The sequence below is a fragment of the Acanthopagrus latus genome, chromosome 8 (genome assembly GCF_904848185.1).
Source record: "Acanthopagrus latus isolate v.2019 chromosome 8, fAcaLat1.1, whole genome shotgun sequence".
In the NCBI taxonomy this organism is placed as follows: Eukaryota; Metazoa; Chordata; class Actinopteri; order Spariformes; family Sparidae; genus Acanthopagrus; species Acanthopagrus latus.
The window spans coordinates 24,801,468-24,818,542 of record NC_051046.1 but is presented as its reverse complement, the minus strand read 5'-3'; the positions used below and the strand labels follow the sequence as shown (position 1 = coordinate 24,818,542).

Genomic DNA, 17,075 nt, shown 5'->3' with positions numbered 1-17,075 from the left:
GTGTGTTGGATTTCATTCTCTAGGACTAGTTCCAATTTCTGATCAAGATTTCTTTGTACTTTTTGGGTACTAATTTGTCTGTCATGATATGTATGATATATATGTATGATGCAAGTTATGATGTCAACATAATAGAAAAGGGTAATGGGGTGCACAGAGAACAGTTCTATTTTTTAAATACACAATCATTTTATACCAGAGTTGAACGTCTCCAAAATGCAACTGCATGCATTTTTCAGTAGTCAGTCTGAATTACAGATAATGGCAAAGATATTTTAATCAAAACAGATGTCCACACATGCTGCGCAGCGGCTCACATTTCACTCACACATGCTCTTCATGAGTATGACCGCAACGCAATTAAACTTTATTGGCTTCAAGTCTATTTTCTGCTGTCTTTCTACGATCGTATCTTCCCTTTCACTTGAAAGTGGTTCTCTTGTGGTTGCAGACAGCCTGAGTACAAGCTGTTGAGTATAATTAATCACTATTTGCATTTGTGCATAGGTTAACCATCTGTAAATCAGACTTCTGATTATCAGACCCTTGATTTATAGATGCATTTGACAAAGACTTTTAACTACAAATGCGTCTGTCAAATATGTTTCTTTAAATATTTGTCCAACTGTAATCATTCCTCTCCAACCAGTCCAAGACATATTCCTCTGAAGTGCCAGTTAAGCAGGATGGTAAAGACACCCCATTAATGTATGATTCTCATACTTGACTTGATAATTCTGCAGCAGTGCTGCTCGATAGCTGCAGGGTAGTTCCACAGTGGGACACACAAGCTGTTGCTCATTTAGCCAGAATAGCCTCTTCACAATTCACAGTTGGACTGGTGTGCTTATGAGACAGGATAGCCTGACTTGTATCATAGATAAATAGATAAATAAATTATCTTAATAAGTTATCTAGGATTCCAAGCCTACTTTATTATAAAGATGAATTCAGTTTCTTATTATCTCAGCCAGAATGGAGGTGATCTAAATAGGAGAGAAACTCTTAAATATCCAAACCTCCAGAACTCCCATGATATTGTACTGTACCACATAATGAAAAAGAATCCACACTTGTAGCAGTGGATCAGGCCACTCCAAGACATTCTGTACTTTCCTTGAATGTTTTGGTATATTTAGACAGGTTTTTTTTCCTGTGTCTCAGGGTTGCCATTGGAATCCATTGCAGCTGCTACAAATCCAAGTTGACTACAGCTGTCATTGTCCAAGGCGAATGAGTGAGGGTTAAACGTTTCAACAGCACAATGTGTTGTTGTTCTCTAAACTGATTAAGCCATAAATGACACTTTTGCCATTTGATCAGGGCTTTAAAACAACTTACAGAGAGCTTTAGAAAATTAGATTGCAGATTTATATATGTAAACATTGGTTTGCAATGTTTAATTTTTCTTTATTATGAATAAAAATGTTATTCTCAGGGGTAAACAATATGGAGAAAAACTATATCTATGTAATGATGAGCAGAACAGTTGCTGCCCCCTTATTATGCCTCCTATACACCTTCACCTTCTTATTTATCTAAATCATACAGTGAATTTTTACCTTGCAAATCTGAACGCAATTGTTTAATTGCTTCTTGCTATTCTGTTTTTCAGCCTCCTCAGGGCAGTGCTGCAGCTCCTCAGGAGCAACTTCCAGGCTCTACTTCATTGTCACAAGTTATATTATTTAAAATAGAGAGCAAATTTAATTTGACTTATCAGTCATGGGCCCCTTGGCCCGTTCTTCTATTTCAGACATCCCTTAGATCCTACATTTCTGCCACCTGTTGACTCTACTCATTGCGGGAGGTTACTTATGTATATGTTAACAACCTTAAAATTCTTAGTCGAAGTAATTGATTTGTAATGAACAGGGAAGTGTCTAAGCAACGCTATAGTTTGGTTTCACTTAAATTATTAGTTTCTAGCTATATAACAGATTATGATAATAATACTAATGGTGATGATGATGATGATGATTATAGTTATTATTGCTGTTATCAATTTTGTTATCATTACTTAACCAACTACTTAATTTTATATATACGAAAAATGTATTAAAAGTAGTTGTATTTGCTTCACTAATGACAAAATAATGACAAAAATGTTTTATGAAAAAAAATTACATTCTTCACATCTTGCTGTATAACAACACTATATATTTGGACAACTGTGGTCTGGTGCAATAATTAAAGTAAAAAGATAATTTCAACACGCACAAGCTTCATAGGTCTTCTACCACACTCACAAGCTGGAGTTGGAATGCCTGCATTGAATGTGTGTTGCTTACAAAGCAGAAGTTAAATACGGGACACAAGCCAAATATGGTTATGAGGACAGCAGATGCTTGCACCAGTTTGGCATTTGCTGCCACGACGTACATCCTATGTCGCAGGTTTCCACCAGCACATCTCGAATTTCTGATAATCCCTACTTAAAATAGGTAACTTTTATTTTAGTTCTTTTTTTACAACCCGTATATTCATTCATTTGGGATAACTGTTAGAACATACCAGCTACAGTAAAAAAACAAATGTAACATCTAATCTTTATCTCAGATTGATTCATTTGTTTGATTAAAAAAAAAAATACAGAGGTAAAACTAAAAAATACAACAATTGCAATGTAGATAGTTCTGCAATAAATAAATAATTTGGAATATATATCTCTAACTTGTGATAAGGTATAAGAGATATGTCTGTGGTATTCACACTCATATGTCAAGCTATTAACACGTTAACTGACTCTGCAGATAGAGCTTCAAGTCCATTTTTGGCTCCATGCACGTCACTGCACTTTCAATGTCAACCATTCTGGTTGTTGAGCAACATTATTTTTAAATGCCACAGGCAATAGTGTTGAGCCTGCAATGTGAAAAACACTCAGAAAAACTTTAAACTATCACCGAACATAATGACATGATTTGCAAGCTGAAAAACGATTAAAAATTTAGAAGTGTTTGATTTACTTTGATTTCAAAAATCACTCATATTACACTTCTAAGGATGGAAGAGTTCTGTTTGAATATATATTCAAATATGTGTGTATGTAGCCAATGTTTTTTTCCTCTTGTCAAGACGTCTGAAAACCAGCTGTTACAGATCAGCTCACATACTGTCATATTTGATTTCTTCTTTACAATGTGATACGGAAATACCAAGTTCATTCACATGCATGGATTCATGGTGTGACTGATTTGACTGGCTCTGTTCACTGCACATAAAGATAAGACTTCTAACAACCTTTCATGAGAAGCAAAGGCATGAAAGTATTACAGACAACAGTTTTAGAATAAAAGCTTAATCTTTATTGTTTCAGCATGAATTATATCATATTATATGATTCAAGACAGTGAAACACAGTGTGCTTTACTCAGCTGCTTCTTTTCCCTGTAAAAAGCAGATAAATGATTTGTGTGAATTTTATTTTTAGTTTTAGGTGACATTAAAAAAAATGTTTATAGTATTGGCTCATGTTGTGTAATAGGGTGAATATCATTCTGTTGAGAAACTGTTCTAACATACTAGCAGACACAAATCAGAGAATAATTGGAGATATTAAGTTATTTTTCACAAAACCAACATATATTTACCTTGCCAGTGTCACGGCTCTTTGCTCTCATTTTGTTGACCTGGGACTCGGCAATGTCGGCACGCTCTTCAGCCTCCTCCAGCTCATGCTGGACCTTCCTGCACTTGGACAGGTGAACATTGGCCTGCTCCTCCTGTAATACGAGAAAGAAACAGATGTTCAAAATTCCTACTAGATCCAGTATACATAAAAAAAACACATGACATAGCGTCAAGTTCTACTTCTTCAAATAAATGTTTTGTCCTTACCGCTTCCTCAGCCTGCCTCTTGTAGGCCTTCACCTTCAGTTGCAGCTTGTCAACCAGATCCTGCAGCCTGGTAACATTTTTCTTGTCCTCCTCAGTCTGCAATAGAAAATTAAAGATTGCCAAGGTTAGATGTATTCAAAGTTGCTGTGATGAATTGATTTGTACTGTACATGTGAAATCTTGATTATACCGTACCTGATAGGTGAGCTCCTTCACCCTCCTCTCATATTTGCGAACACCCTTAACAGCATCTGCTCCACGTCTCTGCTCAGCTTCAATCTCTGTCTCCAGCTCACGCACCTTCACAAAACCAAACATGAATATTATATAAATAATAATATACATTAGTTTGATTTGTAATGTATAAATCTTGACAGAAGTTTCTTACCCTGGACTCAAGTTTCTGGAGCTGCTTCTTGCCACCCTTCATTGCCAGGTTCTCTGCCTCATCCAGGCGATGCTGCAGATCCTTAACAGCAACCTCAAGGTTCTTCTTCATCCTCTCCAGGTGAGCGCTAGTGTCCTGCTCCTTCTTCAGCTCCTCAGCCATCATAGCAGCCTAGAGGAGACAGTATAAAATGTAAATTAGAAATGTATTGATAAAAGCACATTTCAGTTGGATGTAAGAAGTAGAAATAAAATGTATTCCTACATCAGTGATGGCCTTCTTGGCCTTCTCCTCTGCATTCCTTGCTTCCTGAACAGTGTCATCCACTTCACTCTGGATCTGGACCAGATCAGTCTCAAGCTTCTTCTTAGTGTTCATAAGGCTTGTGTTCTAAAAGGTAATGATATGAAGTACGTTAAGTCATTACATGATTACTTTTCCCATGTAGTTTAAAAACAAATTTAGATTTTGAATACTTGAAGAAATTACGTGAAATGTGTTTATTCACCTGAGAGTGGAGAAGTCCAACACGCTCACTGGCGTCCACCAGCTCCTGCTCTGCAATTTTGCGGCTTCTCTCCGTCTGTTCCAGAGCAGCTCTAAGTTCCTCAATTTCAGCCACCATGAGACCGTTTCTGCGCTCCACCATAGCAGCTTGTTCCTTGACGTCTTCCTGAGCTCTGACAGCGTCATCAAGGTGCAGTTGGGCATCCTGGTGAAATAATGTCAGCAAATATATTTACATGGATGCTAAAATGTAGTTACACTGACCATAGTCTATGCAATGACTGCATGTCTTACAATACCTTCAGCTGTGCCTGCACATTCCTCAGCTGCTTCTGGGACTCAGAAGCCTGGCGATTGGCGTGGCTCAACTGAATCTCCATCTCGTTCAGGTCTCCCTCCATCTTCTTCTTGATTCTCAGGGCATCATTCCTGCTCCTGACTTCAGAATCCAGGTTGCTCTGCATGGAGTCAGTCACCCTCTGGCTGTTCCTCTTGATCTGCTCCATCTCTTCATCTTTCTCTGCCAGCTTCCTGTCCACCTCACCTTTAATCTGGTTGAGCTCCAGCTGGACACGCAGGATCTTGGACTCTTCATGTTCCAGAGTTCCCTAATTATAAAAAACAATAAAATAAATCTCTGCCTTCAAACCCTTGAGGATACATTTATGTTGTTTTTTTATACAAGATCTTCCCAGAAGAAATGTACCTCAGCCTCCTCAAGAGCTGTCTGGATCTCAGACTTCTCTGTCTCCACCTGCTTCTTGGCCTTCTCCAGCTCATGGATGCTCTTACCAGTCTCACCGATCTGTTCGGTCAGATCTGAGATCTCCTCTGCAGAGACATCATACGTTTTTTGTATCGTTCAGCCTCAAATTGTTGAAGAGAAATACTTCTTTCTAACACATAAACATTTGTTGAATGCATTATAATTTACATAATGTGGTTGAACTCACGCTGCAGGTTCTTGTTTTCGCGCTTCATGGTCTCCAGCTGATCCAGAGCTTCTTCATAAGAGTTCTTCATCTTGAACAGCTCGGTGCCAAGAGAGCGAGCCTCTTTCTGAGATCCCTCAAGCTCTGCCTGACCCTCCTCATACTTCTGTTTCCACTCTGCCAACACCTGAATAGAACAATCAATACAGTTCAGTCTTACATGCAGCAATATAAAGACACTCATTATTTTCTAAGGCTAGGCCACACAGAGTACTGTAAATGTTGCCACCTTGTCAAAGTTCCTCTGCTTCTTGTCCAGGTTAGCAGCCAGTCCATTGGCCCTCTCTACATCAATCATGAGGTCCTCCACCTCACTCTGAAGCCTCTGTTTGGTTTTCTCAAGAGAAGCGCACTTGGAATTCACTGCCTCAATCTGCTCCTCAGCCTCCTGGAGACGCTGGGCCAGCTTCTTCCTGTTTGAAATAGATATGGACGTCTCTCAATGAAACACTTAATACAAAATTATTTTACAGATGTTTTTGCATGTATGAAATAGAAATAATTACACATGTCCAGAAGTTTCATGAATATGTGAAAGTAATACAGCAATCTTGAATATCTTAATGGTTTGTTACTCACTTGGCTTCCTCAAGCTCCTCAGTGCGCTGGATAGCATCAGTTTCATACTTAGTTCTCCACTGAGCTACCTCACTGTTGGCCTTGGACATTCCACGCTGCAGCTCAGCCTTGGCCTCCTGCTCCTCCTCAAACTGCTCCCTCAGCAGGTCACAGTCATGGCGGGCTGATTGCAGTCCATGGGCAAGAGCATTCTTGGCCTGTTGTAAGACACAATATTCAGTGTGCAAAATGTCCAAATAACACACATGAAGATTATCACACTTGACGATTTCTTACCTTAACCTCCTCTTCAGTCTGTCTCTTCAGCTCCTCAATCTGCTGTGTGAAGGCCTGTTTGCCTCTGGTCAGCTGGGAGACAAGAGCTTCTTTCTCTTCAATTTGACGGCTAAACTCACCTTGTGTAAAAGATGTCATTACGCATTTTAGTTTGTGGTACATTTCTCAGTAATACACAACTTATAATTCTCTGACAACTTATAAATACCATTTTCTGTCAGGAGACGTGCTTTCTGTCCACCCATGTCATTGATTTGACGGACATTTTCATCATTCTTGGTCTTCAGTTCACTCAGTTGGTCCTCAAGAGTACGGCACATCTTTTCAAGGTTTCCCTGGTAAAGAGAATGGAGATCTTCAACATCAGCAATAAGATTCATATTATTGTTTATCTTATTCATTATACTGATTTTACTTTTTGAATGCCATTTAGTGTATTGTGTACCTTTGCTTTAGCAACAGCCTCCATGTTACTGGAGAGGTCATCAATCTCCATCTTGTATTCACTCTTTTCCTTCTCCAGCTTCTGCTTGACACGCTGGAGGTTGTCGATCTGCTCTCCCAGCTCAGCAACGCTGTCAGCCTGCTTCTTGCGCAGAGCAGCAGCAGTGGCTTCATGCTGCAGAGTGGACTCCTCAAGGTCACGACGGAGCTTCTGGAACTCAGCCTCGCGCTTCTTGTTCATCTCAATCTGAGCGGCAGTGGCACCACCGGCCTCCTCTAGCCTCTCACTGATCTCCTCAAGTTCTCTGGAGAGGTCAGCTCTCTGCTTCTCAACCTTGGCACGAGCAGCACGCTCAGCCTCGATCTCTTCCTCCAGTTCCTCAATACGAGCCTATTGAACGTAGGTTTTTTTTCTTTTAGTAAACTTTCAGATTTAATTTTAAAAAATGGGAATGTATGCTGTATTCTTTTATGTAACAAAATGTGTCACCTGAAGCTCCTTGATCTTCTTCTGAAGCTGAGCACCCATTGACTGCTCGTCCTCAATCTTGCTAAGGAGCTGACTGACTTCAAAGTCCTTCCTGTTGATTAATAAATAAAGCACATAGTATGAATTCATACCGTTGACCATTACTTTAAAAAACGCTATTTATTAAACAAATTCAGAAGCATTGTTACTTTTTCAGTTTCTCGTCAGACTGCTGCTTGTCATTCTCAAGATCCATGATGGATTCCTGGGCCAGTTTCAGATCACCCTCCAGCTTCCTCTTGGTTCTCTCAAGGTCCATACGCAGCTTCTTCTCTTGCTCCAGAGAACCCTCAAGCTAAACAGTAACATGAGTTTTAAATCATCATGGTCAAGTCAAATCTTGCATTGGCAATCCAAGTGAGTTTGTAAACTTACATCATCCACTTGCTGCTCAAGCTTGGTCTTGGCCTTGGTCAGAGTGTTGACTTTGTCTTCCTCAGCCTGCAGGTCATCAAGAGTCTGCTGATGAGCCTCCTGAAGGGCTTTCTTTTCCTTGGTCAGCTTGGCAATGCTCTCATCCTGAGAGGCCATCTCCTCAGTCAGGTTTTTCACCTAAATTTGCAAGAAATATGTTGTTGTTACAAGGTACTCCTGAAATATTCTGTGATATGCTAAAAGACTTGATGTTTACCAACCTTGTTCTCAGTGGCATGTTTCTCCTTCTCCACTTTGGCCAAGGTAAGCTCCAGGTCATCAATATCCTTCTTGAGCTCAGAGCATTCATCCTCCAGCTTTCTTTTCTTGGCAGTGAGCTCAGCATTGATTTCCTCTTCATCTTCCAGTCTCTCAGTTGTCTCTTTGAGTTTGGCCTCCAGTTGGATCTTGCTCTTGATAAGACCCTCACATCTCTCCTCAGCATCTGACAGATTCTCTGATTCCTAGTTTGTATTATGAAAAAAGACGTGAGCACTCAACACGGAAAACATGGAAAAGCACAACTATCTGTTGATGGGTACTTACGGATGCCACTTGCAGGGTCAGGTCATTCTTCTCTTGCAGCAGGGACACCATCTTCTGCTCCAGTTCCTTCTTCTTTGCCAGGGCAGTAGCCAAGTCTGTCTGCATCTTCTCATAGTTCTCCTTCATCTGTGCCAGCTCCTTCTCAGTTTCAGCACTCTTCAGCAGAGGCTTGATCTTGTAATACACCTTCATCCATGGCCAGTGTTTCACATTCATGAATGAGCGGACGTTGTACTGGATGGTGTAGATGGCGTCCCTGTGAAGAAGAAGTTGCTATTACAGACAAAGTACATTTTCATTATTCATGTCACCAGTGTGCACTCAAAATAAGCTGTATTAACATGCCTCTGTGCGGTCATCTTAACAAACTCCTTTCTCATGAGGTAACCACGGCAGATTGCCTGAATCATGCCGACCAAAGATGCCAACTTGTCATCTCTCATCTCCTCAAGGGTACCCAGCAGACCAGCCTTGAAGAACACCTGAACAACAAAATCAAGAATTTATATCTGCACACTTTATACCAAACATTAAAGTAGAAAGGACTGAGTGAGAACGTACCCCATGAAATCACTTGCCTCTTCTTTTTTTTAAAGTATTTTTTTGGCCTTTTCTGGCTTTATTGACAGTACGGCTTGAAGAGTATGGCGCCCCTATTTGCCTCATTTTTATTACAATGTTTTAATTTATTTTTGTGTGATACAGGTCTGTATCAAAATGCTGGTAACATGGGACCACAATTATGCTATATCCATGTTATGAATGTATTTGGTGAAAATGTGGCTAAATTCTTTAGCTTAAGTAAGGGTATTCTATCTGAAACTCAGAATAGGTGAGTGATAAGAATCAGTAATAAGAATCAAGGGTAGAATAAAATCTGCTTCTCTCATTTTAAAAACAACAGTGCTAAATGTAATGTTCATCCATGGCTGCATGCTGGCACTATGTAATTGGCCTTACTTGCCACATGCCTAACTTTATTTTTAAGAAAACAGTCAAGGTGGTTACCTTAGTGTGTCCAAATCTGTACTGGTCATGATCAACATCAATTGATCCAAGCAGCTTCTCTGAAGCCTTCTTGTTATCAATGAACTGGCCCTCAGGGATGACACTGGCATTCAGCACCTTGTACCTTTTGATGAGAGGTTAATGGTTAGTGTGGAAAAAACTAAATAGCAGTTGGTATTTACATCATATTAAAATGTCAAGTGATACCTCTGCTTGAAGTCAGCATAGAGGATTCTGCTGGGGAAACCTTTCCTGCAGATTCTGATACCCTCCAGCACACCATTACACCTGAGCTGGTGGATGACCAGGAAGTTCTCCATCAGACCTTTTAGATTAAAAAAACATCCCTCAATTAGTTATTTGGATCAATAGTGTCTTCATTAAAGCAGCACAACATGAAATAAACATTACCAGTAATACAAACCAGCTCACACAGAATTTTTTGAGATTATGTTGTTTGTGTACCTGGAGTCTTTGACTCATTGGGAATCAGGCAACGCACAAAGTGAGGATGGGTGCTCCTCAAGTTAGTCATCAGCTTGCCCAAGTTCTCCTATAGATCCAAAATGATAATACTTGTCATGTTGGGTATACACAAATATGAATTTATACCGAAGTTTATAATGTAAAACCTTACCCTGAACTGTGAAGACACAGTCTGCATGGAACCACCCTTCTTCTTGCCTCCCTTCTTGGCACCACCAGTCTCTGTTGACAATTTTGTGTAGACATGTTTTGTTTGAAAGAGACATAAACTTTACATGAAAACATGCTTTAAAAATATGTTTGAGTATACTGTAGTTAGGATCATACCCTCAACTACAGGTGGATACAAATGAACCAGCAGCTTAACTGGGGACTTCTGGTACAGCTGAATAACAGACTCATTCAGTGGGTCCTTGTTCTTGTCCAGCCAGCCAGAGATGTTGTAGTCCACAGTACCAGCATAGTGCACCAGTGAGAAGTGGGCTTCAGCCTTGCCCTTGGCTGGCTTGGGCTTCTCAAAAGCTCTGTTTTTGCCAAGATGCTGGTCATACAGCTTGTTCTTGAAGGATGTATCTGTGGCCTTGGGGAACATGCACTCCTCTTCAAGGATGGAGAAGATACCCATGGGCTTTAAAAAGTAGGAAGAAATATCTCATTAAGTGATATATTAAATCATATTACGAACAATTACAATCACAAAATGTTTAAATGATTACCTTTTCAATCAGCTCAATGCAGGCAGCCAAGTCCATGCCAAAGTCAATGAACTCCCAGATAATACCCTCCTTCTTGTACTCCTCTTGCTCCAGGACAAACATGTGGTGGTTGAAGAACTGCTGCAACTTCTCATTGGTGAAGTTGATGCACAGCTGCTCCATGCTGTTGTACTGTGAGGGTACAAAGATTCAGCATAATACCATGTGGGCAATAAAAATGGTTTTGTTATTAAAATCACTGGCTGTTGAATTGTTGGAAATTATGCTTACATCAAAGATTTCAAAGCCAGCAATATCCAGGACACCAATGAAGTACTGTCTTGACTGTTTAGTGTCCAACATCTGGTTGATACGGATGACCATCCACAAGAACATCCTCTCATAGATAGACTTGGCCAGAGCAGGCACTGAGTTGTTCACCTGAATAAAAACAATGAATATGAATCAATGATGGATTACTGTTATTTTGAATTTCCTCTAAAGTTGTAAATGAGGTTAAATAATCAAAAATTAAAAGATTAATATTCTTCTCTGAGCCATTTGTTAACATACAAGGAGCTAATCAAAACCAGAGCTAACTTGCAAAGCGCTTCTAATGCCACGTACTGACAGTGGACTAATATAAATGCAAAACAAAAACATGACACTGGTGTATCTCAGTTACCTGAGGTACAGTCTGTCCCTTGGTGACAAACTCATTTCCGACCTTTACTCTGGGATAGCACAGAGCCTTCAGCATGTCAGCAGAGTTCAGACCCAGCAAGTAAGCAACCTTGTCAGCATCTGAAAACAGTTCAGTGATTTACTGTCATTTCATCTATCATGTGGCTGTGATTTTCCATTATAATCTAACAGAAATGAGTCTGATTAAGATTTTTTCTGCTGTTGTTCCTAAGCTTTTCACTTTGAGTTGATTAGTTAATACTCACCCTCTGTACCATCAGGCTCAGCCTGCTCCTCACGCTGCTTCTGCTTGAACTTCATGTTTCCATGGTGGAGCACAGCGCCAGTCATCTTGTAGATGCTCATCTTCTCTTCAGCAGTGAAGCCCAGGATGTCAATAGCATTCTGTTTTCAAAAGAGGTTTCCACACAAAACATTATCACTCTTGAAAATACTTTGAGAAGCACAGTTTTGATATTGCAGTTAATAAACAAACTCTTGAAGTATTTTAAAGTGATCACTCACATCTGTGGCTTCCAGCTCAACTTTGTCATCAATGCTGGCCACAGTGATCTGACCCTGGCTGCACATGGGGAAGTCATAGGGGTTGGTTGTGATGAGTGACACCTCTGCAGATCAGAAAGAGTTGACAAACTCATTAGATTATTGCAAAATAAAACTGTAAGCAAGTTTAACTTTTCAACAGCTCAACGTGTTTACCAATCAGCTCAGGTATGTGGTTGGTCATCATCTGGTAGAAGATGTGGTAGCCTCTTTCATCGGGAAGCTGGAATGACACTCTAGACTTCTCCAGCAGATCTATAAAAGATGTTCATAAATTTAAGCCTGGCCAAATGTCTTTCCTAATCGTGTGTACGTGACTTGAGAATTGTCACTTACATGTCTCAATATCAGCACTAGCCAGTTTGCCAGTTGTGCCGAAATGAATCCTGATGAATTTACCCTATTTGGAACAAAGACATCTTTAAAGCCCCTTCACATGTTTAACAAGACCTCTTTAATGTGTAGAAATCCCTCCATACTTACAAAACGAGAAGAGTTGTCATTCCTCACAGTTTTGGCATTACCATAGGCCTCCAGCAGAGGATTGGCTGCAATAATCTGATCCTCCAGAGACCCCTGTAATCAAGGTTTAGAATCAATATCAGAAAATGATCGGAAAAATAGTCAGTTTTCAAGAAACACTTATTTGTAATTGTCATGCAGTAACATACTCCCATCTTGGATTCCTTCTTTTTCTCTCCACCTCCACCAACTGAGATTGTTGCAAAGTACTGGATGACACGCTTGGTGTTCACAGTCTTTCCAGCACCAGATTCTCCACTAGGTATAGAGACAGACTTATTATAATTTGATCAAGATATTTGATTATCTTGTCTTTAACAAAGGCATCAAATGACTTACGTGATCAAGACAGACTGGTTCTCCCTATCTGTTAAATGAAAAAGAAATGACTTAGGTAGGTTTTTCTGCAATAGAAACCTCATATACTGATGAATACCACTCTGTTATATTATTGACTTACCTGTAAGCATGTTCTGATAAGCATTGTCAGAGACGGAGAAGATGTGGGGTGGAGCCTCCATACGCTTCTTGCCTCTGTAGGCACTTACAACTTCAGAATCGTACACTGGGAGCCACTTGTAGGGGTTCACAGTGGCGCAGAACAGCCCAGAGTAGGTCTAAAAGTGATCATAGAGAATCAACAGTTAACTGTAGTCATACTTCAAGTATTTAGCCTTTTTTAAAATACTTCTCTTTTGGCATTAAGCAGATTGTCTTACGTAGATCATCCATGCTGCATAACGCTCTTTGAGGTTATAGAGCACAGAGGCTTCATTGAGATGGGTCATCATGGCCATGTCCTCAATTTTGTCGTACTTGGGAGGGTTCATTGGAGTGACGTCATCCTCTTTAACTGTCCTCTCCTGGAACAGGATGTATGTCACAATTAGAACTGATCATATTTAATTTTAGTTGACACTGAATTCACATTACAAACCTCCTCAGTGTCCAGGATTTTGACGGTGACTTTGCCACCATCTTTCTTGAGGATTGCTCCCTTCACGTACAGCTCCTTAGTATCAGCAACATAGCAGGCAGCTTTGGCATCAAAGGGTTTGTTTTGAGCCTCAATTCTCTCCTTCTCTGGCTTACGGAGGTAGATGGCAGCTTTGCCATAAATGGCCATCTCAGCGTCCGTACTCATGGTTGCGGCTTATGTCTGTTACACAATGACATAGAGCTGCCATCTTAGTCCAATGTTTTGAGCTCATGACATTAAACAGCACTTAAAGTTGACATCTTTCTGACTGGTAGACAGACATAGTCAAACCCGTTCAGACTGACAAATTAATTGTTGTTACATTTAAACTAACTGTTACGATTAGGGTGAACAGCACATGAAGATAATTTAAACAATTATTGATGTGTTAACTAGGCATGCTCATCCTTTTCAGGGTCTTGGGGGTTGGATCTGATCCCAGCTGACACTGAGCAGGAGGCAGGGCATATCTAGCACACAGGGCTGTCACACAGGGCTGTCACATAGATACAGACAACCATTTGTGAGTATGACACTGAATTCACATTCATATCTATGGGGAATTTAGAGTTGCCCTTTAGTGCAGGAACAGGTAGATTTCATTTTAACTCCACACAGCAAAGCCCTAGCTTGCACAGCAGACTTGAACCTAGAATCTTCATGCTGTGAGGCCAACCAATGCATCACTGTTCTGCCCTCTCATTAAACATACAAATACATAACCATGGTAAAAAAGTAATCACTGGTGAAAGTTGTACCTACCTTCCCCTTCCCCTTGAGTAAAGAAGGTTATATTCCAGAATCCTGTTGAAAACATTGTTTTCATTAGTGCACAAAATAATAAAATTTAAAAAATGTTAAAAATATGCCTACCAATATTATGTTATAAAAGGACAAGGACAATGTGCATTTATGTTGTGTGATAGAATTTCATGTAGTGTACTGAAAACAATAACTGAAATTAGGGAAAAGTGAAATTGCTGAAAGGTTTATCAGCAGATAACCTCACCACAAGAAGGAACTTCACTGGTCTTCTGCCACACACTCTGAAGCTCTTCTTGGTCTCCTTATATTCAGTCTGGTTTGCTTACAAAGCAAAGCTTAAAGCAGGCTAATGTGCCAAATAAGGTCAGAAGGACAGCTGTGTCATGAAGCATTTGAAATATTTCGCTGGTACTTAATCTGGGAGAATCCCTGACTGAAGTAAGTATATTATTGTTGTCTTTAAAACACTGAATGTAAGCATATCTATACAAATAAGCAATAGATGAATATGTGATTCAAATGTTTACATCCAACACTAAGCTGTGTTATTGTCACTCACATCTTAAGGTATTAACACTTTTAAGATTCATTTCATGAGTGTTCATTTCATATATATATATATATATATATATATATATATATATATATATATATATATATATATATATATATATATAAAATAGGAAAAAAATAGTAAAGTTCTTAAACTATGTATTTGTACAAGACTTCCCATTTATTTTTTATTTGATAGCTCACATGTCTGTCAGCTATTGAATTGATTATAAGTTCACAGCTTTTGAAAAGCTTGTGGCTGGGTACAAGTATTTGTTTTTGTTTGGTCAATTATTTGCTCGGCCAAGGCAATTTTGTTTTTATACAGATTAGGGTCGAAGCAGTTTTGGCACATCACATGATGATGATGGTTTTCCAAGCTCAATTGAAATTGCAAGAGTTAAGAAGAAAATCCCACACTCAAGTTTGAATAGTTGGGAGCATAGCAGGCATCTTCAGGAAACACATTTAGCTTCATCACAGCTCAGAAGTTTTTTTTTGTTTTTTTTTGATAATCAGAATAATAATCAGATAATCTGAATAAAGTTTTTGCCATGAACACTGAATTATTATGGAGAGAGAATCTTTAAAATAATTAAACAAACACAAATGTGATTCAATGCAACTGTCTTTCATTTAATTCTAATACATTTTATATTCCAGGACTCCCACTGGTAACATCTTCAAGGACATTCAGTCTACATAGTAGGATGACTTTGATTGAGTGATTAGGCTGAGCCAGTTGTCTGTTAACTGGGGGTGCAAGGAGGAACACATGCTAATATATGTCTCAGTGACCTGAGTGTGTTAGGTGATCTCTGTATTACTCCGTCATGTAATTTGAGTTGTTTAAAAGATTGCACTGTGTAGGTGAAAGAAGGGGGCATATTATTAAAGAGTGGGGACACAGCTTGTCTTGGATTGGTTTACTGTATACTGACTAATTGAAAAGTATGTTATGACCAAAACTGAATACTGCTTTAAACTGTAGGAGGCATGCTGTAAGTGCTACAATATTTATTCCAACACTATTTGTACTCTGCACCTAGCTGATGCCTTTTGTATTTTGCTATACTTATCTTTAATGTACATTTAAATTAAATGTTAATTTTACCTATTTCTGTTCAGCTTTGTTGTAGTTTTTGCTGAATGTTTATTTATTGCTGCCTAAAAAAAAAATCAGGGAACTGTGTGTAACTTTAAGAGCAATAAAAAAAAAAAACCCAAGTCAAATTCCTTGTATATGCACATCCATATACTTGCCCAATAAAGCTGGTTCTTATTCTGAAGAAAAAGTTGCTACAGCTTTTTCTTACTTGTGTTTGAATACAAATGTCCATTGTGAGTTGACTAATATTACACTGTAAAATCTGAAAAAGTGACTTTACTTTCAAAATTCAATTCAAAAACATTTAATTTGTCCCCGGGGGCAATAAAAGGCACGTAGAGTAGTTGTACACAGATACAAACAGGTCAGCAAGTTAAGTAAGCAGTCATCACGAAGTTCATAAGTCAGCTCTTTAGGTACACAACTCTGCATGAAGTTTACAAGTCAGCATGTTAGTTACATAGATACAAATAATCCAGCATATTAGTTACATACACACAAAACAAGTCAGATAAAAATATAATAAAATAGGCTAAATAAACTAAAATAAGAAATGTATAGCATTAACATGAGGTGCAAAGTAGCATTGAGGTAGGTCGTGTTGTGCATTAAGAGCCAGCAGCAGTTAGAGCAAATGTGAAAATTGCCATAGAGTCGAGGAAACCAATTACGTCAAAATTACCAAGTAAAGAAAACTTCTAATTTTAAGTTGTTAAAAAAATGTTTAGCTTGTTCAACTGAAATTTAAAAGTTGACTTTACTCAGTAATTCTGAAGCAATCGGTCACCTGGCTTTTGAAAGTAAAGTACAGTGTACTGCAGACAGCCACTGGAGGGCTAACTTCTATATGTAACTGAGATGTCTATGAGCTGTTATTTATGAACTATACATCACCATATGGCACAGGCTAGTCATGCTCACCCTGTCATTTAGCTTGATGCTCAATATGCATCATTCAGGATACTGAGTGAAACATACGTCTGATAAATAAATTTGTCTTGTCAAATTCTGTTTAGGATGATTTGATGTTACGGTGACAGTTCACCCACCCTTGCAGTCACAGTGAGCATGCATTTGATTGATGACTTTCAGCAGAGTCCACCTACTCCAGAGTTTACCTCATTTGGACTGATGCTATACTCATACTATATGTTACTTTTGAAAGAAAAAGGTCAGAGGTACTATTTGTATGGCTCA

The 17,075-nt window shown here is 39.0% G+C and overlaps 2 protein-coding genes across 14 annotated transcripts in view; one reads left to right on the top strand and one right to left on the bottom strand.

Annotated features, from left to right (window-relative positions):
- The window catches only part of nlrc5 (NLR family, CARD domain containing 5), a 104,475-nt gene that overhangs the window by 48,859 nt on the left and 38,541 nt on the right, over positions 1-17,075 (top strand). For 4 of the 12 annotated variants that reach the window (XM_037107595.1, XM_037107592.1, XM_037107603.1 and 1 more), the window contains one exon: positions 13,869-13,976. The exons of 7 other annotated variants lie outside the window; for them this stretch is intronic. The gene's annotated coding sequence lies outside the window, so the exon portion shown is untranslated. Of the gene's footprint in view, positions 1-3,849; positions 3,911-4,217; positions 4,349-13,868; positions 13,977-17,075 lie in introns of those variants that run through there. One more of the 12 variants, XM_037107598.1, reaches the window with a different exon arrangement.
- On the bottom strand, positions 2,508-13,862 carry LOC119024637 (myosin heavy chain, fast skeletal muscle-like). Of its 2 annotated transcripts, XM_037107605.1 has the most exons (39): positions 13,412-13,862; positions 13,194-13,337; positions 12,935-13,091; positions 12,814-12,841; positions 12,624-12,732; positions 12,436-12,528; positions 12,289-12,352; positions 12,109-12,207; positions 11,914-12,017; positions 11,655-11,793; positions 11,390-11,508; positions 10,996-11,145; positions 10,726-10,896; positions 10,337-10,637; positions 10,161-10,231; positions 9,989-10,076; positions 9,731-9,848; positions 9,524-9,647; positions 8,861-8,997; positions 8,516-8,771; positions 8,191-8,433; positions 7,931-8,107; positions 7,705-7,850; positions 7,517-7,607; positions 7,028-7,417; positions 6,791-6,917; positions 6,583-6,701; positions 6,307-6,503; positions 5,957-6,140; positions 5,689-5,854; positions 5,442-5,566; positions 5,035-5,343; positions 4,737-4,940; positions 4,493-4,618; positions 4,229-4,399; positions 4,036-4,140; positions 3,841-3,936; positions 3,594-3,725; positions 2,508-3,390 (listed from the first exon to the last, which is right to left on the bottom strand). In XM_037107605.1, exons 1-39 carry the CDS (start codon positions 13,616-13,618, stop codon positions 3,370-3,372), a joined length of 5,808 nt encoding a protein of 1,935 aa, XP_036963500.1. In that variant the 5' UTR covers positions 13,619-13,862; the 3' UTR covers positions 2,508-3,369. The 2 variants fall into 2 exon arrangements, with proteins under 2 accessions (XP_036963500.1, XP_036963499.1); XM_037107604.1 differs by lacking the exon at positions 2,508-3,390 and having other exon boundaries at positions 3,495-3,725.

Bases quoted from the DNA above. Each gene is read 5' to 3' on its own strand.
- LOC119024637 (XM_037107604.1), bottom strand. From the start codon at position 13,618: ATGAGTACGGACGCTGAGATGGCCATTTATGGCAAAGCTGCCATCTAC. The intron at 11,794-11,913 runs GTGAGTGATCAC...TTTTGAAAACAG, and splicing joins TTGAGCTGGAAGCCACAGAT to AATGCTATTGACATCCTGGG. The intron at 10,232-10,336 runs GTATGATCCTAA...AATTGTCAACAG, and splicing joins GTATCCACCTGTAGTTGAGG to AGACTGGTGGTGCCAAGAAG.